We start from the raw sequence: 26077 nt of genomic DNA on the forward strand, positions 1-26077 counted from the left end.
AGCCGATGGACTAGTACTTTAGAAATAATCTTATACACAACTAAGGAAAGGCTAATGGGTCTAACCTGTGTCATATCCTTTGCATAAGAAATCTTAGGAATGAGACAGATTTGTGTATAGTTGAAGCTCTTTAGTAGTCTACCATTGACAAAGAAACTGAGAACAGCCTTAAAAATATCCTCCCCTACTAAACTCCAGTAGAATTGAAAAAATTTAGCCGTAAATCTATCATCACTAGGGACGCTCTGGGGGTGAACACTAAAAACTGCACGTTTTATCTCATTAAAACTGACCAGTCTAGTTAATTTTCTGTTCATGGTTGCTGAAACTTTCTTTTCAAAATCTTTGAATGCATGTGTCGGATTAGCTTGGTTAATCGATGTGAAGATATCCTTGAAGTATGTTTCAACTGCTTGTGCAATTTTCTCACGGGTGGTAGCATACGTACCATCATTCTTTTCCATTTTCCAAATTTTATTTCTCCGGATTCTGGATTGGAATGATTGGTGAAAGAAACTTGTATTTTTGTCCCCTTCTTTTAGCCACTTTATACGAGATTTCTCCCTTCAATAGCTTTCCTCCCTAAAATAAGCATCCTTAAGTTTATTTTTCAAGGCTTCAACTTGTTCTCCCCCTGTAATACCCTCCTCTCTAAGAATTTCAAGCTAAGACGTGAGTTCACCAATACCCTTCTTCGAATTAGATTTGTTCTACTGCTGCCATTGAACAATACGGTGCCTACAATGTTTCAATTTTTGAGCCAAAACAAACATTATTGAGTCATCCACCAATTCCTTCCAAGTTTCAGTGATAATTACCTGAATTTCATCTAAACCACACTATCTCTCCTGAAATTTAAACCTCCGATTAGATTTTTCTATGACCGAATTTGTATCAAGGAGGATAGGCGCATGATCTGAACCGATTTCTGCAAGTCGAGACAGCGAGGCTGATGGAAAACAATCCATCCACTCACAGTTTGCAAGTGCACGGTCAAAGCCACTCCCTGAGTTGGTCTTGCCCTCGTTGCCTATTAGTCCAGGAGTCCACCACCATCTATAAAATTCACAAATTCAGAATTAGATGAAACTGATTTTAACCCCCTCATTACTTCTCATCGAGGCTCACTATAACATTAAAATTACCCATAATTATAACTTTTCAAAGAAACCTTGTATAAAAGAGAAAAATTCCGTGTATTGAGTAGACCGAATTCCATCTAAGCTATTTAAATGTACCCCAATCAGTTCCCAAGAACAGTTCAAAGCATGATCAATTACCTTGGCAGCTATGAAAAACTCTCTTTCAGGAATAATTTCAACGGTTGTGCCCTCCTTCCATGCTAAAACCAATCCACCAGTTGTAGACGGATTAACAATTCTCTAATCCGTAAAATGACAATATCTCGAGGGAGTGGGATTGATACATCTCTTTAAGGTTATGAACTGTCAGGAGTTTTTTCAAACAACGACAATTCCATGAAAGAACTCTCATGACGAATTAATGGGAAGGAATAAAGAAGGAAATAAAGAAAGGAATTGACAAAATCAAATATTAACCTAGATGGCACAAAAATTCTATTTTAAAAAAAATCCTAGTAGAACAAGTTAAAGGAGAGTACTCCTTACTTGAAAAACCTAAACGGTGCTCACATGTTAAATTTGTAATTTTTATCCTATATCAATTGTGTACTTCTGTTATTAGTTTTTATTTTTTTTTCTATAATATTCTTTAATTCGATAGCACAAGAACTAATTTATTACAAATCTAAACTCTACTTAAAAATTTATTGTTAACAAATATCATACACAAAATAAAATTTAAATTTCTAATATTTTTTTAAACGAAAGAATGAGCTCACAACTCATGCAATTATTATTATCACTTGCTTTGATTAGGGTTGATACCACCGCAAATGTAACATACAAAATGACCCCTTGAAAATAAACACAGAAGACGACAAAAAAAAAAAAAGTAGGGAGAGCGAAAAGAGTTGAGCGAAGAGAAGAGAATCTCAGCAAAACAAGAGTGATGGAAGAAGATTTTGATTTTGGAAAGAAGGTTTCGATAAACGATACCATGGATGCTGCTGAACAAAACGCATCAAATTCAACCAAAATTCTTCTTTTGCTTCGCAGTTTTCTCGGAATTCAGCAACGCAGAGCCGAAGCATATTCCAAACTCAAAAGGTTAAAACCTCTATCTATTTTCTCGCTCCATCTCACATTACATCGATTTCGTTAATGTTATTTAGTTAATTTGGGATTGTATCGATTTACTGTGCGTTTCGTTGATTCTGAATCTACGATGATTTGAATGTTTCTGAGCTGAATTTAGTATCGAGCAATCCACGGAAAGGGGCATAAACCCTAAGTTGTGGGGAAGATTAGTTGAGTGCTCAATAGCTGAGTAAGTCTTAGCCTAAGAAAGATAGCCAAGTAAGATAGCATTCGGCAAATTCTGCTTAACACAAAACATGTAGAACACTTGGCTTAAATCGAATAAAATGCTCAACCAAACTTAAGTTGTTGCCAGCTAAGATGCCGAGTATCGGAAAGCTGTGGACGTGAGCATTGATTGGTGGCAACTTGTTGAGGTTGTTTTGGGATTGAAAATTGAACAGTGTTTGTGATATTTTTCTATTTTCCTTTGGCTGATTTGCCCCGTGTTTCTAATTAGGATCCTAAGTCAGTGTAGCCATCTGTTGAAACTTTTTTTTTGGCTGAGTTTTATCTCAAATCCAAAATGTGCTTTCAAATTTCAATCGACAGCTGATGGCTGATCTATGCTTCAATTCAGTAACCAGTTTGCTATTGACTGATAATCAAGTAATCACATTAGCCAATTAGCTGATAACATGAATTTCCTGCTCTGCCTTTCATTTGTGAATTGTGATCAATCTTTGTAGTCTCATTTCATCTTGTTAATCGTCTGTCCTTCATCAATACTCATTTTGGTTAGTGATTCATTGAATTGCCAATCAAGCTCTCACTAGAGTACTTTGAGAAATGAGAACCCATAACTGAAAGATAGAATCCTTGTCTTGATGTTAATTGCCTGAATAGTGGAGCTGATAGTGTTTGCAATGACTTAGTTCCTCAGCAAATTTGGCAAGATTCCTTTGAAGGTTGTTGTCATAATTTCATTCATCTAGCCAATCATTTTGTGTAAAACAACTCCTGAAACATAACTCATAATACATAATAAAGATAGTACTAAATGAAAGTGCAAATATCATTTTAAATTTCGTAAACATGAAAGCATGCAATATTTCCCTTATTTAGAAATTGAGAGAATATTATTGGAGGTTTTAGCATTTTTTGAATTTTCAAATACTGTTGGCATTTTATACTTAATGAAATGTTTAACTTGACAGGGGGTTTTCTGATTACATGGCTTCAGGAGGGGAATTGGCTTACCAGAAGCTTTGCAGTGAAATCACAATAGAGTTCAATGATTGCTCAAAAAAAGTTAGATGCATGTGATCCCAATCTTATCAATTTTCTTTTCACCTCCTTTTTTTTATTTTACTGCATTTCCTTAGCTTTTTTATTTTCTGCTTTAGCATAGGTCCTTGAGATGGAGTCATTATTCCAGAGCCCTGACTACCAGAGATTAGATCTTGCACAAATTCTTAGAGCAGTTCAAGATCAGGAAAAGCAAAAACTGCACCTGGTATGTGTCTTTGGCTAAAACAAAAAATGTCAGTTTCTATTGAAGTGTGCAACTTACTTTATGGCTTTACTTCTTTTGATTATTAACATGGGAAATTTATTTATTTATCGTTTGATAAAAAAAGGAAGTTCTACTAAATTCGAAGAGAATATACAAAAGATAGGATAAGCCATCCTTGCATAGATACAAAAGGTATAGTTATTAAGGCGTAAAAGCTTAGCTACATAACAACACATGCCCTTTGAATGTTAGCTAAAGAAACCCCATTAAACAGATTATGTGCTAGGCAATAAAGGGAGGTCAAAAGAATAATCCTATTTCAAATGAAACCAATAGTTGAAAAGGGACCTCTAAAAATCCTGGAATTCTTTTCCAATCATATACACATACACCACTAGTCCAGAGCACTGCCAAAAAATTTCGGACTGCCATAGAACCTCTATTGTTTTACGTGAGGCATATCCTCTGAACTTAGTGAGAAGAAAGTGATGCAAGTTCGTTGGAAGATACCAGAAAGCCTACCCCACAGCGATCTTGTTGTAGGGCAGTGACAAAATTGATGAGCCCTTGATTTAATACCCAACCCACACAATTCTGCACATGATGATGATAGGTGACAGAGCACTGAGTGGCCTGCACTTCTGTATCGCATCATTAGTGTTAATCTGATTTAGAACTACACTCCAAATAAAAGCCTAAACCTTAGGAGGAGCTTTAGATTTCCAAATAAGTTTATCCACGGAAAATCTCTCTAGATTAGGAGAACATGTCAAGAATTGAATATAAGATTTACAAGATAAAACACCAAAGGGGTCAAGAGTCCAAATCCTAGTTTTTGGATCATTGGTCGTAGTTCATCACCTCTATCATTTAAATCTCGAATTAAATGGAAGTTCCATGCAGAGTTATCTAGAGAGAAGAACTGACAACTAGGAGCACTGTGAAGTGTGAAGCTGGCAATCTTCTATGATGCAAAGCAATGTGCCTCCTCTGCCAGGGTTTGTGTGCCCTGCTCCTCTGCTAAATTTGATCTTCTGTGCAGAAGCAGTGGTGGGTCACGGTGGTTTGTATAGCAGCTGGGGGGGGGGGGGGGGGGTTAGAAGGGCAGAGGCCATGATCAATGATGGCCTTGCGCAATTGGGTGTTTGGGCAAGGCCGGGGTTGAGGATGACTGGTGAAAAGTGGTCTTTTTTTGTTCTCTTATCTTCCTTTGCAATATGGTTGCCCTTTATATTATAGCTGTTGCTTTTATCTCGAGTCTCATCATGGCAAGTTTCATTGGCTCCAATTTTATGAAAGAAAAAGTTCTGGTTTACACTAGTTGAGCTGAAAGTCTTGGATATATGGTTTAGGATTTAGAGTTTAGATCTGGCTTTTGGGAAACACAAATGGGGTATATAGTGTTGTTTGTCTTACATGAGAGATGTGTCATGTGGATGAGATGAAGGATGGAGAAAAGAGATAGAAGGTTAAATGAGGGGAGTTGTGTCAACTTAAAAAATAGAGGGATTAAGTGAATAGAGAAAGACTGAATGTAATTCGTCCTATCTTCCGATAATGCTCCCCCTTTTTTGTTCAGTTTTGCATGAGGTTGTCTGTCCTTGAAGATTTTCTAAAAGATCATGTATCATGATGAATTGATTAGATTCCATGTGCCATAAATTGCATTCAGTGTTTTCTTATTCTTTATCAAATCCCTTTCCTGTTTCTTGCAACTAAAATATAAACGACAGTTAACAGCTCAATCTTATGGTCTTTGCTGACAAGTTCTTTACTTTTAAAGACAGCTACCATTCAAGTGTTAAAGAAAGCTGGGCGCCCTTCTGAACGACTGGTTAGCCACGAGAATTGCAAATATACAAAACCGAGAGAACACGAGTGTGTTCATGTCCAGGAGATTACTGAAGCTTCTGGAACTGAGGAGGCCGAGGCGGATGCTGAGTATGATAATGCTCTTAAGGAAGCTATTAAAGGTGTCCAAGATGCTGTCACAGCCATAAATGAACATCTAGAAGAAGTCAGATATGAAATTGAGGCCCTTGAAGCAGATTGATTCTTTGCATGTTCATTTATTTATACATTTGCTGACTTAGATTCACATTAAAAGCATAAACATATTTCCTTTGAAAGGATAGGTAAAGATGCACAGTGCTACAAGTATTGAGATGTATATAGATTCCCTAGAGTGGAGTTCATGAATTTTGTTCAGTTAATCATCAACAAATGCTATTAAAATGGTGAAAAATTCAAAAGTTCCAATTAAAAGTTTAAAATCCATTGTTAAGAATAGTGGTGAGGCTCTAGATTCAAATCTCATTTGACCAAAAAGTAGCGGATGGAAATTGATGACTATTTGAGACTGATATGTGGTTCTGATTTCTGAAGTTTGCCTTAAATCAACCATATTTTAATCTAAGAAAGAGGAAAGCTATCAGTAATAATATATATTCTTTACTCTTTACGTAATAGAGTTATTAGTGAAAAGAAAATAATTAATACTAAATATCTGACCAAATTGAATTTTAAAAATAGATATTTGTTTAAGATTAAGGGCAGCAAAAAAGTCACAACACAAACTGCTTGAAGCAATCCAACATTGATAAGTTCAATTTTCTCTTAAAAGTGTCATTATAAAAGTATTTTTGAAGTAATTAAACGAATGCATCCCAAATTCAAACTTAATTAAGATATCCTTAATCTAAACTCTAAAGTCATAACCTATCTTTGCTACATAACACACATCTACCGCAAACATTCGAATTTTATGGTCTACGCAGAACAATTAAGCATGTAATGATCATGCTTTGGAGCCAAGACATGGGGAACTTTCTCACTAATTTTCCTCCCGCAATTTCCGTACTTATCATTAGAAAATCACTCTTAAAACTATGATCTACAATAATAAGTCTATAGAGTATTACCTAATAAAAAATGCAATACGCAGTGCACAATCTTGTGTAGTCAACTCTCCCTTCGTGTGTACAGATGACTCATTAAAAAATTAGTGCATATCTATTCACGGTATGAAAATTCATGTGTACACACATTTATCCATTCTTCCTCTGGCTGTTGCAAAAATATTGACAAAATGTTCCAACTTTCTTCATCGAAGCACCCTGCCTAAGAACATTCCCACCATTCAGAACAAAATCATTGAAGACATTATCCTCTTTGGGGCTAGTTTTCGTCACCATTTTGTTCTTCCTTATTGATATTCCTACAATTCACTTGCTCCATATATTCTGCAGCCGTGCGCTCTGCATCAGAACACCAAGGGTTTACACATAAATATATGAATTTGGATCCTCTCATTTTAAAAATGAACAAGACAAGTATCTTCACCATTGATTGTTTCTCATTTTAATTTCATTTTTCTAGAGCAATCAAATGAAAGGTAGAAATACAAAGATGACAAAGTCACATTAGAATATCCAAATCCTAATTATATAGACATTTCTGAATCAGTTTGCTTAACCACTTACTGCTGACTAATGCAGAGCAGATATTTTGCTTTTTTGTTCTGGAAATGTCTCTCATTATGTACTGTGGTTCTGTGCTCAGATGCTTCAGATGCGAACTGATTCTCATTCGCACAGTCAGTTGGTTTTGCTCCCGGTTGATGACGAGGTTAGATAACAGAAGATGTTAATTTGGCACCTATCTTCTCTCAATATCCTCTATCAAACGGTTCGCACTTGAGACATCATTTTCAGATGAACATTTATACTGTTGGATTTCTCGAGGGTCGTTACAATTTTTCAACATATCAGAAAATGCTTGGGCCTTCTGAATTATAGAATTCCTTCTTGCACGCGCATCATCGTTGTCTTTACTGTAAGTATTTGGCAAGTTGGTAGAATGGGGAATGGAAGACATCAAATTGCAAAGCTTTTGTGCCACTTCAGTCATACCCCGTTTCTTTAACTCCGCATTCAGTCTCTGAAAAGTAAGGTACTGAGGAACTATACCCCTTCGCATCATGTCCTCGAATTGAGCAAAAGCCTCTTCCAACTTATGCATTTTGCATAGCAAATGAACTAACATGGTACTTGTAGCCAAGTCCATGTCCAATCCTTTATGTCTCATTTCCTTACTAACTTGAACCGCCAAGTCTAACCTTTCCTCTTCACATAACATCTTCACCAAAAGATGGTATGTTAGCCGATCAGGCGTATAACCGGATTGAATGATCTTGGTATACAAGTTCATCCCTTCCTCAATTTTTCCGCATCTTGAGAAGTATCGAAAGAAGTAGTTATAGGTGGTGGAACTTGGAAGGAAACCCCTACTTATCATCATTTTAAGAATCTTACTAGCACCTACAAGGTCTCCTGCCTTACAAAACCCCTTCACCAGAGAATTATATGTCGATTCCGTAGGGCCAATTTCTAAAACATGAAATCGTTCCATCATCCCCAAGGCCTCTTTAAATCTCCCAGCTTCTCCCAATGCATCAATTATCGGATTATACACTATTGCATTTGGTGCAATTCCTTCTTTGATCATGTCATCAACCATCTCCAGCGCTCTTTCAATTCGACGCATCCGACAATACCCTTCGATAAGGGTACCATATGTCACAACAATTGGTCTTACATTCTCCTTCTTCATCTCCTCCCAAAGTCTCTCAGCGTGTTTGAGTTTCCTTGACCGAAACCATCCATTTAACACTATGTTATAAGCCCGAATGGAAGGAACCCAACCCTGGTTTATCTTCTTTCTTAAACATAAATACTCGTAAGCTGTCCTAACAGATCCTTCTTTGCAAAGTGAATCCAACAATATCTCAAATAAACTCAATTCTGACTCAGAATCTATGATTGAAGTGTGTTTTCTTGCAAATTCAAATGTACGAATTGCAGGTTGTACCATACCTGAAAGTTTTCATTTTTTTTAGGTTAAAATTAAACCATTTTTCTATACTTTTCTATGAGTTAAAATTCTCAGTCGCAAACTATCAACATCATTATCTTATTCTTTCATAGATTCAGATTGAAGCTTATGAAAACATAAAACTGAAAATATTCGGGTTTTTTTAACCTGCACGTGCGTAGCCTCGAATCATGATAGCGAAGGTGGAAACGGAAACCAAAGCTTCTCCCTCGTCCTTTCCATCATCGATGTAACGAAGAATCAGCGTCCAAGCGGAGTCAAATTCCCTGGACTTAGCGAGAGCCTTGACCACAGCGTCTAACAGCTTCGAATTAGGTCTGAACCCGGGTTGCTTCTCGGCCCACAGGAACAGCGAGTGAAGCAGCTTGGGCGACGAACCGAAACGGTCAAACACGGCGAGCAGTAGCTCTGAAGCCGGTTGAATCCCGGAGCAGTCCAATTCTGCATGGAGAAGCGAGCCGGGAGAGACTGAAGTGTCGGCGAATATATCAGCAATTGCGGAGAAATCACGCGGCGAGAAATTCGACTGGGGTTGGGGTTCGGAGGATTGGGGTTTGGGATTGGGAGGGGGTTGAGGGAGTGGTAGGGTTGGCCATTTAATGAGGGGGTTTCCGCGAAGAGAGAGCCAGGAAGAAGAGAAGCGGTGGTGGTGATGAAGAAGGGAGAATGAGAATGTAGGGATGGGTTTTTGTTTGAGTGTGGAACGTAAGAGACGAAGAGGGTTGTGGGAGTGCATTTGGTTTGGAGTTTTAGGAGCGGCTGGAAAGAAATTGAAACCGGGGAAGAAGGAAAGTGGGAACGGAGCTGGCGGGTCAAGTCGATGGTAGATAGAATCTCCATTTACCTCTTAAAATCTTTCGATATTACAATTTTAAATAAGTTTATTGATTTTACAAAATTTATACTAAGTCTACAATCTTACGATTTAAATTTGGTTAATAATTTATTTTTTCGATTTTACTTAAAATTTCGATTTTCTAAGGGTTTCGTTTCTCCCACCCTCCCCGAAATAGAAGCTAGATTTCAGAGTCACACAGTAATATGTTAGTATAAATAATTATTTCTTCTCTTTTCAATATATCCAGTCCTCCAAATCCCTAATCTTCTTCTCCAACTGCTGCTATGTCTTCTCTCTCCACCGTCGCTGTAGCTATGTGATGACTCTCCAGCGAGGCTGCAACCTGTGACCTCATCGCCGATCTGCTCCCCTCCGGTATTATGCGCCTCTCTCCGCCGCTGTTGTGCTCTCTGCTCATCCAGTCTCGGTCGCTTCCTCTGTACTCTCTCTCGCCGCGTGTCAGATCTCTTCACCGATCTCCTCTTTTCTAGTTTTGAACTTTTCATTCTTGCTTGGTGATCAATGTTTGGTTGTTGAGGAAGCTTAGAAAAATAGAAATATGGAATGTTTGCATTTGCTGTGATGTGTCTTCTTTGCATTTGTAAAATATAAGTGACTAATTGACATTTTGGCAGTTCACACTGCAATTGCTGTCCTATGCCGTTGTGCCAGGGATATTGCCTAATGCAGTCCACAATTGGAAGCATTCTATGTGAAGTCTTCTGTACTTTGGAATTATTGCATTGTGTACTTTTGGTGAACAGAATAAGGAGAATATCTCGTCTCTGTTTGCTGCATTGGAAAGGTGATGTTGTGATACTAAATGTTTTATTGTGTAACCTACTTGTAATAGAATCCGTCCTAGATTCAAATGTTTCAACTACACATATGACGCTTACGGCTTGACCTGGTCCACTCCCTTCACCTGTTGCAATTTTCCTATAATTTGAGAATTCTTCTGTAGGTTATGTTTACACAATTTGAGTAGATTAGGGTATCACAAGACTTACACATTGTTGCTTTAATTGAACACAGTTGACAAAAATAATTAAACCTTATTCCAGTGGGTGGTGCGAGTTATATGGATTAGGCAATGCTATAGCATTCTATTAAAATAGAACATAGTTGAATGGCACAAAAGTTTGTGCTGGACGTTTTATCCTTTAGTCAACATTATATTGTGTTAAAGTTTTTAAGTTTAGCTGTGTAAGTTTTGAAGTCTATTGAAGAATTGGAGTCTGGTGACAGAGTGTTTCACTTTACAGGGTAGTGAGCTGGTCATTCATGCCTCTCCCCTCCAAACTTCCTCGTCCGTTCATCCTCGTTAGGACTTTTGTGAATGCAAAGGTCAACTGGGTTCGGGACTCATCTCTTGATAATGCAATCCTTAAAGAGAAAGATTTTAAACATGTTGTTTCCTTCAAGAATGAAATAGTTTCATCTACTTCCAAATCCCTCTCCTTATACAATGCTTCTCTGTTGAAAGAACCAACCGCTCAACCTTTCCACGACAACCACCGAATTTATAGACAAGTATCATTGTATTTTCATGCAATTCCAACAAGATCGTGGCTTCCCTCCACATATTAAGCTCACACCTCATGCTTTATGCCTACACAAAGAAGAAATAGATATCCACAATTGCCCCATTAACCGTGTAGACATTGTTCATAGGATTGCAAGGCTTCTGATGCTTGCTGGTATGAAAAAATTGCCACTTTATGTAATTGAGAAGCTAAAATGGGATTTGGGTCTTCCTCATAATTATGTGAAGACATTATTTTGATATTTATAGCATCGAAGATCCATTATCTAGAAAAGAAATGCTTGCTTTAGAGCTTGTTTCTTAGAGAAAAGAGCTCTCTGTCTCTGACTTGGAGAAGAGGGCAATGAGCTTGGACTATTTGCTGACTTAGATTCACATTAAAAGCGTAGACATTTTTCCTTTCAAAGGATAGGTAAAGATGCACATTGACACATTTATATAAATTATATATGAATTTTAATTTAATCTTTTTTAAAATTTTATTTTAATCTTATTTTATTGTAAAAATATTTTTGGCCTTCCTCTAATATTTTATCTAACTTTGCCGCTGCCCTAAGTGGAGTTAATGAATTTTGTTCCGTTAATCGTCAACAAATTATATTAAAATGGTGAAAATTTCCAAAAGTTCCAATTAACAGTTTAAAATCCATTGTTAAGAATATTGGTGAGGCTCTAGATTTAAATCTCATTTGACCAAAAAGTAGCTGATGGAAATTCATGACTATTTGAGTCTGATATGTGGTTCCTATTTCTGAAGTCTTAAATCAACCATATTCATTTTTCGACAAATGTTATCCGATCTTTTTTAAAGTAACATATAAGTTTTTTTTATGTATTACATTCTAATTGGGTGTTTATTTTAATTCGGGTTATTTTAATCTCATGAGAGTTAATATCTTTGGATGACAGTGAGAGTCCGACAGAGGGAGAAAACAAAACACCCAATGAGATGGTGATAGTTGGGAGGCGCAACAACAACAACGAAGAAGTGGGGAGGAGTAAACACAATTAGAAAGAGTTAGGGTGCCTTTTCTAAAAAAATGATTTGGATAAAAAAAAGGACAAGATTTAATTTTTAATATTTTAAAATATTATACAACTACTCCTTTAATAATTTTTTAATTGCGTTTACTCCTCCCTAATCTTTATTCCTTCGTCGTCGTTGCGCCTTCCAAGCATCACCGTCTCATTGGGTGCCCCGTTTTTTTCCTTTGTCTGGTCATCACCGTCATTCAGAGATATTAACTCTCATGAGATTTAAGTAACTCAGGTTAAATTAAACACCCAATTAAAATATGACATATCAGAGAATGTAACTTACATGTTATTTTAGAGTGGGTAAGATAGCATTCACATTTTTATTATATAAAAGTTAACCAATTTCCTTTACATTGAGTTTAAGTCATATTTTCTCCTATAATGATATCATGTCAACAACGTTGATTATTTAGTAAAATTTAGAAATTAATCAATCATCCTTTAAAAAAAGATCTTTAAAAAATTAAAAGAAAAAACTTTTATTTATTATTATTCAATTGAAACATAAAGTAATAATTAAATACAATAAACACACTTTAAAAATACCATAATAATAATTATTATAAAAATATTCAATTACAAATGTTGAAATTCTATAACTTATATATATTAAGATTCTTACTACTACATTATTTAGTCTATCTATACATGTTACATAAGACTCTTATTATTCTTTATTAAGATCTCTCATATCAATTGACAAAAATTCTTTCAAGTAAATTTAAATTTAGTACATTTTTTATTAAATACATTTAAATATATCATGATTATAAAATTAATTTTAATTTGATATTATATTTTTAGTATTTTTTATTCTCATTTATTTTTCCTAATCTAAGTAAGTTTAAATTTGACACATTTCCTTATTAGATATATTCAAATATACTATGATTATAAAGTTAATAGATACTTTTTTTTTTCTTTGATTTTTTGTAAAGCAAAGAATACCATATAAGAAGACAAAATATAGCAACTAAAACAACTATAAAAATAAAAGTAACAAATGAAGATATAGTTTTATACCACTCTAATATAAAAGACCTATGTATTTTTTAAAATAAACTATATTTCAATTTGTATTACATTTTAATTTAATAATTATATAAAATTATATATAAATTATTAAATAAGTATTATAAAAAATATTTTTAATATAAAACAATTTAAATTTAACATTAATTTATATATTATCTAATCAATTTCTAAATAATATAACATTTATTAAAATATATTATATAGTATAATTAATTTAGGGCAAAAAACCATATTAAGCCACATGCAGAAAAGTTTAACCAAAATATGCCAAACAGAAATTTGTTTCAGCAATAAGCCAAGAGGCATTTTTATATAAATCAAACCACCATGGTTCGAACTGTATTAACTAGTAATTCGAACCAACTTGGTTCGAACTACTACTGGAAAAGTTTGAATAATTCGAACCAGATTGGTTCGAACCAAGAAAGCATGTAATTCGAACCTGGTTGGTTCGAATTATGGGGAGAGAGCTTGGTTGTAGTAATTCGAACCAGGCTGGTTCGAATTACATGCTTTCTTGGTTCGAACCAGGTTGGTTCGAACCAAAGAGAGGTTGATTGTAGTAATTCGAACCGGCTTGGTTCGAATTACATGTATGATGGTTCGAACCAGGTTAGTTCGAATTAGTAGGAATCAGAGCTCTATATAAACGCTGTAAACGTGAATTGCTCTCATTAGAGGACGTAAGATGGCTAGTGAGGAGGAGAGTTTTGCTGTTTTGGTACACCACAAAGGATCCATCAAGAGGAAAACTCGGTCCGGAGTGAAGTTCACAGATAAGAATCCTCTCTATATTGTGGTGAATCGAACGACAAGCTATGATGACCTGGTTAGAGCTGTGCTGATGAAACTTGGCCTGGAAGGTGCGAAGCGGATTAAGAAGTTTTTCTATCGCATTCCAGTCACGATCCTGCACGATACGGTGAAGTATGATTGTCTGACGATTGGTAGTGATGAGGACCTCCAAGTCATGTTTCTTTGTCGGAGGCAGTTTCCGGAGGTCCGCACACCAGAGTTGCTGGCAAAGCTGGTTGATGTGGTATCCAGCTCAGGGGGTTCGAACCGGAATACCGCCAATGTAGCCACGGCAGCTGGCTCCAGTTCGATGGCTGCTGTGGCCTCTTCCTCCGTACCAGTTTACGAGCCAGCGGCCCAACTTGTCGCCTCTCCGTCATTTGCTGTTGATTTGAATGACGGCGTCCGCGACGAGGTAGGATCCTTTGATGTTCTGGCAAACGCTTTACAGGGCGTTCCACCGGTTGGCGTCGGAGATGGAGAATTGGGTTATCCTGATGAGGACGACGTTGAGCCCGAAACGATTGAGGATGATAGCGGGGACGAGGTTCAAGCGGCTGGGCCTGCATTGGCTGGCGGTGGTTCTAGCTCTGGCACACAGCAGTATCCACCATATTTTTCTTCTCTGGACCTGGACGCCATGACGCATGAGGGTGCGCTAGGTCACCCTGTTGGATTCGGAGCTAGAGATGCGGAAGGAAATGCTGGTCTCACAGAGTTCCAGGTTGGTCAGCAATTCCAGGATAAAGATGAGGCCCTGTTAAGTGTGAAGACTTACAGCATCCGGCGAGGGGTACAGTACAAGGTGGTGGAGTCCGATCACCGCCGGTATGTGGGCAAGTGTTCGGAGTTCGGGAATGGGTGCACATGGTTGATTCGGCTCAGTCTCCGGAAGCGCAAGGGCATTTGGGAGGTCAAACGGTACAATGGCCCTCACACTTGCCTGGCCACATCCATATCAAGTGATCACAGAAGTTTGGATCATTCTGTGATTTCGGCGTTCATTATGCCAATGGTTAGGGCTGACGCATCGGTTAGCATAAAGGTGCTCCTGAACGCCACGGCAGCGCATTTTGGTTTTAGGCCGACTTACAGAAGGGTTTGGATGGCGAAGCAGAAGGCCGTTGGCCTCATCTATGGTGACTGGGATGAGTCATACAGCGAGATACCTAGGTGGGTGTTGGGTGTCCAGCTGACGATGCCTGGTTCTGTTGCGGTCCTCAGAACGAGCCCGGTTCTAGTTGGAGGACAGGTGGACGAGTCTCAAGCTTATTTCCACAGACTTTTCTGGACTTTCCCTCCATGCATCGAGGCATTCCGGCATTGCAAGCCGCTAGTCAGCATTGACGGCACACATCTATATGGTAAGTATGGGGGAACGTTGCTAATTGCGATTGCACAGGACGGGAACTCCAACATTCTACCTGTCGCATTCGCACTAGTAGAGGGTGAGAATGCGGAGTTGTGGACATTCTTTCTCTCGCACCTTCGGCAGCACGTGACCCCGCTTCCCGGTCTGCTGGTTATATCGGATAGGCACAACGGCATCAAGTCTGCGCTTGAGGCCCCGGACGGAGGTTGGTTACCACCTTCTGCGTACCGTGCATTCTGCATACGACACGTAGCGGCCAATTTCGCCCTTACCTTCAAGGGCAAAAACGCTAGGAGGCTTCTCGTGAATGCAGCGTACGCGAAGACTGAGGTTGAGTTTGATTACTGGTTTGATATACTGAGGTCTGAAGACCCGGCGATGTGTGAGTGGGCGAACCGTATTGATTACTCCTTGTGGACGCAGCATCGCGATGAGGGGAGGAGATTCGGTCACATGACGACGAATATCTCCGAGTGTGTAAACTCAATCCTCAAGGGTGTAAGAAATCTTCCTGTAGCATCCCTGGTGAAGGCAACATATGGTAGGCTGGCCGAACTCTTTGTTCGCAAGGGGCGAGAGGCTGAGGCCCAGATGGGCACCGGACAGCAGTTCAGTCAGCATTTGGTGAAGTGTATTGAGCACCTCAATACACTGTCATGACGAGCATCCCAGTATGCATGCCACTTCGGCATGGAAAAGGGGAACCATCGATCGCCGCCTCTCCCGTCCTTGGACATCAGAAAGTCGATGTTCAAGGCGGGCCGCGGAGGGGCCTGTACCCCTCCAAACTGAGGAAGAACACGATCTATCTGATGCCACTCTATGACAGCAAAGTAGATCAGCGCGGTCACACTGCGCCACACCGCCATGTGCCGAGGCTCCAAAACCTCCGGGTGCAACACCTGAAGTACGTCGGGGCTACTGTACGGCATCCATATAAACTGCAGAACAAACCGACCCTTATCAGGGCAACTGTACGACCCAAGTGTAAAATATTTAACTAAAATGCATCAGTTATTAATTAGCAGACTAACCTCCCTGGACTGTAACCGGTCTATCCTAAGCCTCCACGACCGCACTCTCGGACCCTTCTCGCTACCGGAAGGGTTGTAACCTGCCCATCTGCACCATACACATGAGTTACATATACTAATATCTGTGTTTACATTATGCAATAGAGTATTAACATACACGCAATTCTCTAAGTCATATTGAAAAAGAATAGGCCCAGTATAGTACCTCGACGCCAACGGCCAGCTAAACGTCTCATGTCCTGCAGGCCTAAACTGAGGAAACCGCCAAAAGATCCAAGACTGCAGTAGCTGGAGCGGGCCCGCTAACTTCACAACATGTCTGTTTGCCACTCTGCACATGCACCGGTACAACCAGGCCAGTGCTGCCGAACCCCAGCTGTACGTACCCAGCTCCTCCAGCCTCGCTACATATGGAAGCCATCTAATGTGAATCCGGTTGCCAGACTTGTCCGCAAACAACTGCGTGCCTAGCAACATCATGATGTACGCACGGACATATCGGCGAACAGTGTCATCATCTGCATCCTCAGGGCACTCACCAAAGGTCTCCTGAAACCAGCTGCAGTTCACTGCGTACTTCTGAACCTGACTGGGAGGAGGTATAACTCCTAGCAACTCCTGGAACCAGACCCAGGGTGGACGGCCTCCATCGATGTATATATGGAACTCTGACAGGCACTCGCTCACGTAACGGCCATCGACTGGCAAACCCAGCTGGTATGCCACGTCCTGGAGTGTGATCGTGCACTCTCCGAACGACATATGAAAAGTGTGCGTCTCGGGACGCCATCTCTCAACGAATGCACTGACGAGCGCCTCGTCTAGCCGGAACCACCGGTCGTTCAGCCGTGCAAGATGGTATAGCCCTGCCATCTGCAAGTATGGAACGTATCTGTCATCAAGACGCATGCCCTGCTGCCGCCTCATGCTCCTAATGCATCGCTCGGGCTGCGCATGAAAAGAACCACATACTGAGATATATAACTACACAGGTTTTACAGTAAACCGGTTCACATATACCGGTTCACAGTAAACCGGTCTACATAAACGGGTTTACATAAAACGGTTTCCATAAACAGGTTTACATTAACCATTTTTCTAAATTAAACAGCATAACATTACATGAAAGATAACTAACTGGAAAACAAACCCTAAACCACACAACTAAACCGCTAGCATATACCACAATTAACGAGACCCATTAACAAGAAACAAATTCAATAAACCGGCTTACTTAAACCACCTAGCATTAAACAACTACCATAAACCACATAAAAAAACCGCTTGCAAAAACCGCTAACAAAAACCGCTAACATAAACCACCAACATAAACCACTACCAAAAACCACTGACTTAAACCACTAACAAAAACCACTACCCTAAACCACCACCCTAAACCACTTACATAAACCACTAACTTATACCGCTAGCTTAAACCACTATCATAAACCACCTACATAATCCCCTCACCTAAACCACCTACATAAACCACTAACATAAATTACCGTCTAACCAAGATACAAAACCACTAAGGCACAACTAACGCTTGAATCAAAAAAAATTTCCGTACTAACCTCGTCGTTGATGACCCCGGCTATATGAGCGACTCCGTCCAACCGATATAACCGTGCCGGATCGTCCCCCATCAGCAGAGTAGTCCGTTCAGGTCTTTCTCGGAGAGAATCTGGGTCGTTTTCTCTGAGATTTTGTGGGGTAGGGGGGAGGGATAATGGTTCGAATGAGGGTGATTCGAACTCCTTATATAGTCGAATCACACATAATTCGAACCAGCCTGGTTCGAATTATGAAGGAGTGCATTAGGAGTAATTCGAACCGACCTGGTTCGAATTACATGGACTCGAATACAAAGCATAATTCGAACCACCCTGGTTCGAATTATGCATGAGAGAAGTTCGAACCTTATTGGTTCGAATTATGTGTGGGAGAAGTTCGAACCATCTTGGTTCGAATTATTCAAAAACGTGGAACACTAAATCGAACCATCTTGGTTCGAATTATGAAGGAGTGCAATTCGAACCAGCTTGGTTCGAATTGTATTAAAATACACTTTGGCTCATTACTGAAACGAAATTGGATTTGGCGCATTTTGGTTACAAGTTTCTTGCTCTGGCTCAATATGGTTTTTTGCCCTATTTACGCAAGGCTCACTAGAATTTTAATTTAAGAAAGAGGAAAGTTATGTCCAATGCATGTTGTCTTCTTCGTTTAATAGAGCTATTAGTAATAATATATATTATTTTCTCTTTATGTAATAGAGTTATTAGTGAAAAGAAAATAATTAATACTAAATATCTGACCAAATTGAATTTTAAAAATAGATATTTGTTTAGGATCTAGGGCAGCAACAAAGTCACAACACAGACTGCTTGAAGCAATCAAACATTGATAAGTTTGATTTTCTCTTAAGTGACATGGCACTAGATTCGATGGTCCGAGAACGTTTGGATCTCAGAACAAAATATGTTTTTTAAGTTTTTTTAATAACTGCTAAATAGTTTTTTTCTAATTTTAATTACAAATTAATCTCATATATTTTATTTAATCATAAAAACTATTTTTTATTTTATAAATTATTATTTTATCATTAATCTATTATATTTATTAACAATCAAAAATAAAAACAATAACGAATTAGATCTTCCATTGATCGTAATAAACTTTTTGGCTATTCCAATCGATTAAAAGATTATATTTGATCCGTGACGTTCGTCCAGGACTGTGAAATCGTATTTCTTTAAAAATCAATCGATTGGATTTCAAGTTTCTCATAACTCAATCGATTGGACTACAGGTTGTTATCACATAACAATTGATTGAAAATTGCAAGGCAGCATGGTTTTTGCAAAAATCAATCGATTGGTCATATTACCCAATCGCGATGACTAAAATGTGGATTTTTTATAATTCAATCGATTGAATGCTTCAAAACAACCTGAGGTCTCACAATTCAATTGATTGGTTGTGTTAACCAATCGATTGAATTCATCAAAACAATATGGATTTGCCAAATTCAATCGAATTGTTGTGCTACCCAATCGATTGAAGTGTGTACTACACCTATTTCAATTTTGTTATCGTTTTTATAAATTATTATCTTATTATTCATCTATCTTATCTTTAAAATTCTATCTTCAATTTTTAAGGTTTTATTTTGATTTATATACTCTTTCATATTCATTTGAAGAAATCTTCAAATTGTATTTACGCAAATCATAGTTCTAGATCTTGCAATTGCATATCTAGAACTTGATATTAATGGAAAGAATTAAGGCTAATCCTAATCCACTAAGAATTGTGTCCCATCCGTCTTTTAGTTTTAGCTATATTCAGATCTGATATCAATTTTGCATTCTTATAACATTGTCTTCTTGAGCATATTCACTTGAGCATGTAAATGTGATTGACTACATAAATGAATGGGACTCCAAACTTTAAGGGTAATTAGTTATGCATTCTCTCTTTTGCATAAATGATAATATATTCTATGTATTTGAATAAACTTGTGACCTTTGTGCCTAGGAATTGTAAGTGATGGTTAGTCAATTTTATATGTCTTTTATGTACCATATGTATCATTTACTGGATAGCACAACCAATCGATTGAATTGTGAGATCTCAGATTATTTTGAAGCATTCAATCAATTGGGTAGTATAAGCAATCGATTGAATTATTAAAAACCAACATTTTAGTCATCGTGCAATCAATTGGGTAATATGACCAATCGATTGATTTTTGCGAAAACCATACTGTCTTGCAATTTTCAATCGATTGTTTTGTGATAACAACATGTAGTCCAATCGATTGAGTTATGGGAAACCTGAAATTCAATCGATTGTTTTGATAATCCAATCAATTGATTTTCAAAGAAACACGATTTCACAGTCCTGTCACGGATCAAATATAATCTTTTAATCGATTGGAATAGCTAAAAAATTTATTACGATCAATGGAAGATCTAATTCGTTATTGTTTTTGTTTTTGTTTTTGATTGTTAATAAACATAATAGATTAATGATAAAATAATAATTTATAAAATAAAAAATAATTTTTATGATTAAATAAAATATATGAAGTTAATTTGTAATTAAAATTAAAAAAAAAAGACTATTTAGTAGTTATTAAAAAAACTTAAAAAATATATTTTGTTCTGAAACTATTTAATGGTCCAAACGTTTTGGGACCATTTAATGGTCCAAAAGTATTTTATGGTTTTCGCAGAACAATTAAGCATGTAATGATCATGCTTTGGAGCTAAGACACGGGGAATTTTCTCACTAATTTTCCTCCCGCGATTTCCGTACTTATCATGTACTTATAATTAGAAAAACACTCTCAAAACTATGATCTATAATAATAAGTCTATAGAATAAAAAATGCAGCACAATCTTGTGTAGTCAACTCTCCCTTCGTACGTAAAATATATGCCTTTAATTGCACTAAATAATATAATTATCATAATAATACTATTGAAGTAATTGCATTGTCATTGTGCATTTAGCGTAACATCTAGTTTCAGTTTAAAGAAAGTAATATTCTAGGAACGTTTACATTGATTTAGAGATGAATAAAGATTACCCATTGAATTATTGATTGATAAGATATTAAGCAACTTCAACTCTTCATATGTATTTGCAAGTTGTGAAGAGAAGGAAAGGAAAGAAGGATGATGTATAAATTTGTTCTTATTTAAGTTTAAAATAGAAAAAGAAAAAAAAACAGCCAAAAACTCGCTATATCTTTTTAGAAAATTAAACTACTATTTTAATCTAAAAAAAATTAATCTCAACAAAACGACCTCTGAAAAAAATATATGGAAGCAGATTCTTTTTGTTTTTGTTCTCACGGTAACCCTACACAAAGTAGAATTTGAACTCCCATACTAATAAACTAACAACTAGACTAACTCAATTTTGTTCAACTGAAAATTATTCTATTAAAATCATATATAAAATTAGGTGAAAATTCAGGTGAAGTCAACTTCACGTAAAGTTGATATTTGAAAGCCGTTAGATAAAAATTTAGTCAAATCAGTCAAATCATCTAAGAGCTCTCAGATATTAACTTTATGTGAAGTCGACTGCACCTGAATTTTCACCGTAAAATTAAACCCTCAATAAATAAATTAAGACATATGGGCCGTCACGTGTATGTTCATCTTCTACCGTTTTAAGAAAGCAGATTATCCATAATTCTACTTATCAAAGCAATTAGATGTGTGAAAGCATGCAAATACATTTCATCTTTTGACTTCGGACCAAGTTTTCTATATACAATGACCAGATAAATCACATTATATGGAAGCAAACACTAAACTAATCACTTATAAATTTAGTTAATGTAGATTATAAGCACACAATAATGTTTTTTTTTTTTTTTTTGGTTATATGAACTTGAACCATTCCTAGTGACTTCAGCTAGTGATTCTTAATTTCTTATTGATAATATAATTAAAGCCCAAACATATTCAATAGCATTTGCACGAACCAAAAAAAAAAAATAAATAATAAAAAAGAAAATGAATAGATGGATCATAAACAATGAAAAATGTTTTAGAAGGATTAATTTAACATATATTTAGAGCCATGAAAATCTCTCATGTAATGCAAGACAAAATAGAGGCAATAGTTTTGAACTTTTATTTTATTTAAGTTTTATAAACTCAAACAACGTAACTCTTTTAAATAAATAAAATAAACAAGGTGGAAACTCAGGTGTAGTCGACTTCGCGTGAAGTTGATACTTGAGAGCCGTTAGATAAAAATTTAATCAAACCAACCAATTCATTTAACGGCTCTCATGTATCAACTTCACGCGAAGTCGACTTCACCTGAGTTTTTACCAATAAACAAATACTTTAGCCGTCACTTGTATGTTCATCTTCCACCATCATTATTTCAAGAAAATTATTTATACCCATAATATATATTAATTCTACTTATCAAAGCAATTACATGTGTGAAATTAAAGCATTCAAATTTCACCTTTTGACTTAGCATTATATGAAAGCAAATTAAACCCTAAATTAATATGTATGTATGTATGTATATATACATGTGCCCTTCTAAGGTTTTCATCTAAAAAATTATAAGCCTAAACACCAATTATACCTTAAAAACATTTTTTTTAATTCCCACTTTCTATACACAATGGCTAGTGTTATTGGATATACATTTTTTGTTATTATTATTATGATGACAGTATTATTGCTTGGCACTACTACTACTTCACATGGTGCAGCAGCTCCACCATATGGATATGGAAACAATAATATTATTAATGTGATTAAATTTGGTGCAAAAGCAGATGGGAAAACAGATTCAACAGAACAATTCAAAATGGCATGGAAATCAGCATGCACAAGCATAAGGCCAGCCACTATTTATGTCCCAAAAGGAAGGTACTTACTCAAATACACCAATTTCCGGGGTCCATGTAAGAATAATAAGGTCACATTTATAATCAATGGAACTCTTGTGGCACCTTATGATTACAATGAGCTTGGAAATTCAGGAGGGTTTTGGATTTTGTTCAACCATGTTGATAATCTCACTGTTATTGGTGGGAATTTGGATGCTCAAGGCTCTGCTTTCTGGGATTGTAGGAGATCTGGAAAGAATTGTCCTCTTGGAGCAAGGGTATGTTTTTTATTTATTTTTTTATATATACGATTAAATAGAGTCTTTATTGTTAGTGTTGTAAGTGTGAGGAGTGTTAAAGTTAGTCTTACATCAAAGAAAGTAAGGAAAAGTTAGGAGTTTATAAGATGAAAGACACCTTATAATTATCACGTGTGTCAATCATTTATCATAATAACGATATTATGAATTAATTTTATATATGTTATGAAATAATTGTTTGTTGGAAATCTTATGTGATATTAGAGTGCATTTGGTTCATTTTCATTTTTTTTTTCATTTTGGGATGAAAAATAAGAAGGGAAAAACAATCATTAATTTTTTCATGCTTCATTTTTTTTATTAATTATGAGCAATTTTGTATTTTTAAAATTTTCTAACTTTAATAATTTTTCATGATTGTCTTATCCATTCCCCCTCCCCCAAGTTTTTTAATTAGTATCCAAAAATAAAAAGATATAAAGACAGTTAAATAGAGATATAAAGATATAAAATTATATTTGGCAGATGAAATATAAATATAGATATTATATCAAAAGACACTAAATTAGTATATTTTATCTTTCTTTTAATAACGAGAGACACAACTTATTTTTTTATTTTTATTAATTTTTTATAATTAAAATTTTTATCATTATATTTTTCTTTTTAATTTTTTTGTATAAAAAAATTAAAATAAATTAAACTTTCATAATTTATTTTTTTATACTTAATTTATCATTAAACATAATTAAAAATACTCATTTTTATATTTTTATTTTTTGTGTTTTGTTCTTAATATCCTGTTTTCATAACCAAATCCATGCAGCCATATTGATGCAACATTATATGATTAATTATTAATTGCAGTCAATGACATTCAACTGGGTGAATAACCTGGTGATTAGTGGGATAACATCAATCAACAGCCAATTAAGTCATATTGTGATAAACACATGCAACAATGTCATAGTAAAAAATGTGAGAATTATTGCACCAGATCAGAGTCCTAACACTGATGGCATTCATGTTGAACACTCAAAATGGGTTAATATTACTGGCACTACCATTCAAACTGGAGATGATTGCATTTCCATTGGTGATGCCACTTTCAATCTCTTCATGGACCAAATCAAATGTGGACCTGGCCATGGCATAAGGTCAGATTCTTATTCTCAACTCTAAATCCGAAATTCTGTACAATACATATAAAATAAGGTGGCAGGTGCAGTTGACTTCACGTAAAGTTGATACCTGAAAGTTGTTAGATGAAAATTCAGTCAAATCATTTAACGGCTCTCAGTATCAACTTCACGTGAAGTCGACTTCACTTGAGTTTTCAGCATAAAAATATTTTATGAAGATTTTTAGTGCAATAATTAAATGTGATCTACAAATAAATATGTATGCATGTGTTTCTAATTACATATATAATATGAGTAAACATTTTAAAATGGTTTCTATCAATTTTGTGTTAAATAAATTATTAATCTCTAAAAAATGAAATCTAACAAGTTGATTCATAATCTTAGCTTTAAAATATCATACAATTTAATATCTGGGTATGGCTTAAGAGTACAAGATTTGAAAAATATGTACTATGTTTATGTATGTTCTAATATCAATATAAAATGAAATAAAAAACATAAATTAAAATCTTATAATAAAATTATTCCTCTCAAAAGTTTAAGCCGATAAAATAAGACAATGTGAATAGTTATATCTCTAACATTTTTCTTCAAGTGCTTCTTATTTGGCTTGCTTAATTTTTTGCATAGGCCTTTTTTTTTCTTTTATTTGTCTTATTCTTTTTTTTTTTTTTTTTTTTTTTACTTTTAGAGTTTAGCAAAGATTGGACTTTAGATTTTTCAGATTGATACCATGTCTTGAAATCATTGATTGCTTAAGTTGATAGAAAAAGATAACGTAAATGGTTATATGTCTAACAAATCTAATAAACTAGTGGACAAACAATTTGGGTATTTAGTCAACAACTCGTCACAAGCGACTCGTGTGAAATTACGCACGAAGTGTTTACACTTTAATTTTACATTCATAATCGTTCAAAGACAGTATCAAATAATATAAAATAATTATTTAAATTTATATTTTTTTTAGTAAATTTTCACTTAAAAGTGATTTTGAACCATATAATCCAAACAATATTTATTTTATTATAATCTATTTTGATATAAAGATGTCAAACATAAATCACATTAACACTAACTCACTTCTAATCAAAATCAATTTTACGCAAACTCCAAACACATAATAAATCATTTGAATGTTGGGACAGCATTGGAAGTTTAGCTAAAGAAATGGAGGAAGAAGGAGTTGCAAATGTGAGTTTAAGGAATGCCATTTTTTATGGATCTGACAATGGAATGAGGATAAAGTCATGGGCCAGAGCAAGCAAGGGATTCGTTAGGAACATTCTGTTCCAAGACATTACAATCTTCAACGTTCAGAATCCCATCATCATTGATCAAAATTACTGCCCCAACAACCAAGGTTGTCCTGGTCAGGTAATAAAAAAATATCAAAAATTGATGAATTGGTTTCATATAAGGTCAAAATTCAGGTGAAGTTGACTTCATGTGAAATTGATATTTCAGAGTCGTTAGATAAAAATTTAGTCAAATCAGTCAAATCATCTAACAGTTGTCAGGTATCAACTTCACGTGAAGTTGACTGCACCTGAGTTTCCACCTTTATATAAATATAAATATATATAAAATAAATGTTCTATGAAATTTTATATGATGTAATCAAAGTGATTTCCTTTTATGTTATTTAACAGACTTCAGGAATTGAAATTAGTGAAGTTACTTACAAGAACATACATGGAAGTTCAGCAACATCAGAGGCAGTAACATTTGATTGCAGTGCAAGTAATCCATGTCAAGGGATCAAATTGCATGATATAAACCTAACTTACAACAACAAAGCTGCAACTTCATCATGCAACAACATTAGAGGCACCACCTCTGGAACACTTGTGCTACAAAGTTGTCTATAAATATATTATAATATGTATAAGGATAAAGTATATTTTTTATTTTTGAAGTTTGTTAAAAGTTTTAAAAATATTTTTAAATTTTATTTTATTTCAATTTTGTTTCAAAAGTTTTCAATTTGCATCAAATGTATTCCTGACAGCTAATTTTTCAAAATATTTAAAATAAATTTAGCAACAATTTCATAAGAACAAAATT

General features: G+C 35.7%; 4 protein-coding genes and 1 long non-coding RNA gene across 5 annotated transcripts; 3 read left to right on the forward strand and 2 right to left on the reverse strand.

Moving 5' to 3' along the window:
- Positions 1-1806: 1806 nt before the first annotated feature.
- On the forward strand, positions 1807-5940 carry LOC112782624 (uncharacterized). The gene is made up of 4 exons (XM_025825103.3): positions 1807-2189; positions 3377-3470; positions 3571-3675; positions 5459-5940. Exons 1-4 carry the CDS (start codon positions 2032-2034, stop codon positions 5726-5728), a joined length of 627 nt encoding a protein of 208 aa, XP_025680888.1. The 5' UTR covers positions 1807-2031; the 3' UTR covers positions 5729-5940.
- A 561-nt stretch (positions 5941-6501) lies between these two features.
- LOC112782623 (uncharacterized) lies at positions 6502-9441 on the reverse strand. The gene is made up of 3 exons (XM_025825102.3): positions 8716-9441; positions 7158-8549; positions 6502-6932 (listed from the first exon to the last, which is right to left on the reverse strand). The coding sequence occupies exons 1-2, from the start codon at positions 9302-9304 to the stop codon at positions 7333-7335; spliced, it is 1806 nt and encodes a 601-aa protein (XP_025680887.1). The 5' UTR covers positions 9305-9441; the 3' UTR covers positions 6502-6932; positions 7158-7332.
- Positions 9442-9532: 91 nt separating this feature from the next.
- LOC112782626 (uncharacterized) lies at positions 9533-11230 on the forward strand. The gene is made up of 3 exons (XR_011878266.1): positions 9533-9864; positions 10042-10211; positions 10672-11230. It is a non-coding gene; the product is annotated as an uncharacterized lncRNA (long non-coding RNA).
- A 4576-nt stretch (positions 11231-15806) lies between these two features.
- On the reverse strand, positions 15807-17153 carry LOC140183281 (serine/threonine-protein phosphatase 7 long form homolog). The gene is made up of 3 exons (XM_072231317.1): positions 16432-17153; positions 16227-16314; positions 15807-16133 (listed from the first exon to the last, which is right to left on the reverse strand). The coding sequence occupies exons 1-3, from the start codon at positions 17151-17153 to the stop codon at positions 15807-15809; spliced, it is 1137 nt and encodes a 378-aa protein (XP_072087418.1).
- Positions 17154-22345: 5192 nt separating this feature from the next.
- Positions 22346-26077, forward strand: LOC112786565 (polygalacturonase-like). Its single transcript, XM_025829935.2, has 4 exons — positions 22346-22883; positions 23733-24022; positions 25159-25387; positions 25663-26077. Exons 1-4 carry the CDS (start codon positions 22395-22397, stop codon positions 25879-25881), a joined length of 1227 nt encoding a protein of 408 aa, XP_025685720.1. The 5' UTR covers positions 22346-22394; the 3' UTR covers positions 25882-26077.

The sequence above is a fragment of the Arachis hypogaea genome, chromosome 20 (genome assembly GCF_003086295.3).
Source record: "Arachis hypogaea cultivar Tifrunner chromosome 20, arahy.Tifrunner.gnm2.J5K5, whole genome shotgun sequence".
Lineage (NCBI taxonomy): Eukaryota > Viridiplantae > Streptophyta > Magnoliopsida > Fabales > Fabaceae > Arachis > Arachis hypogaea.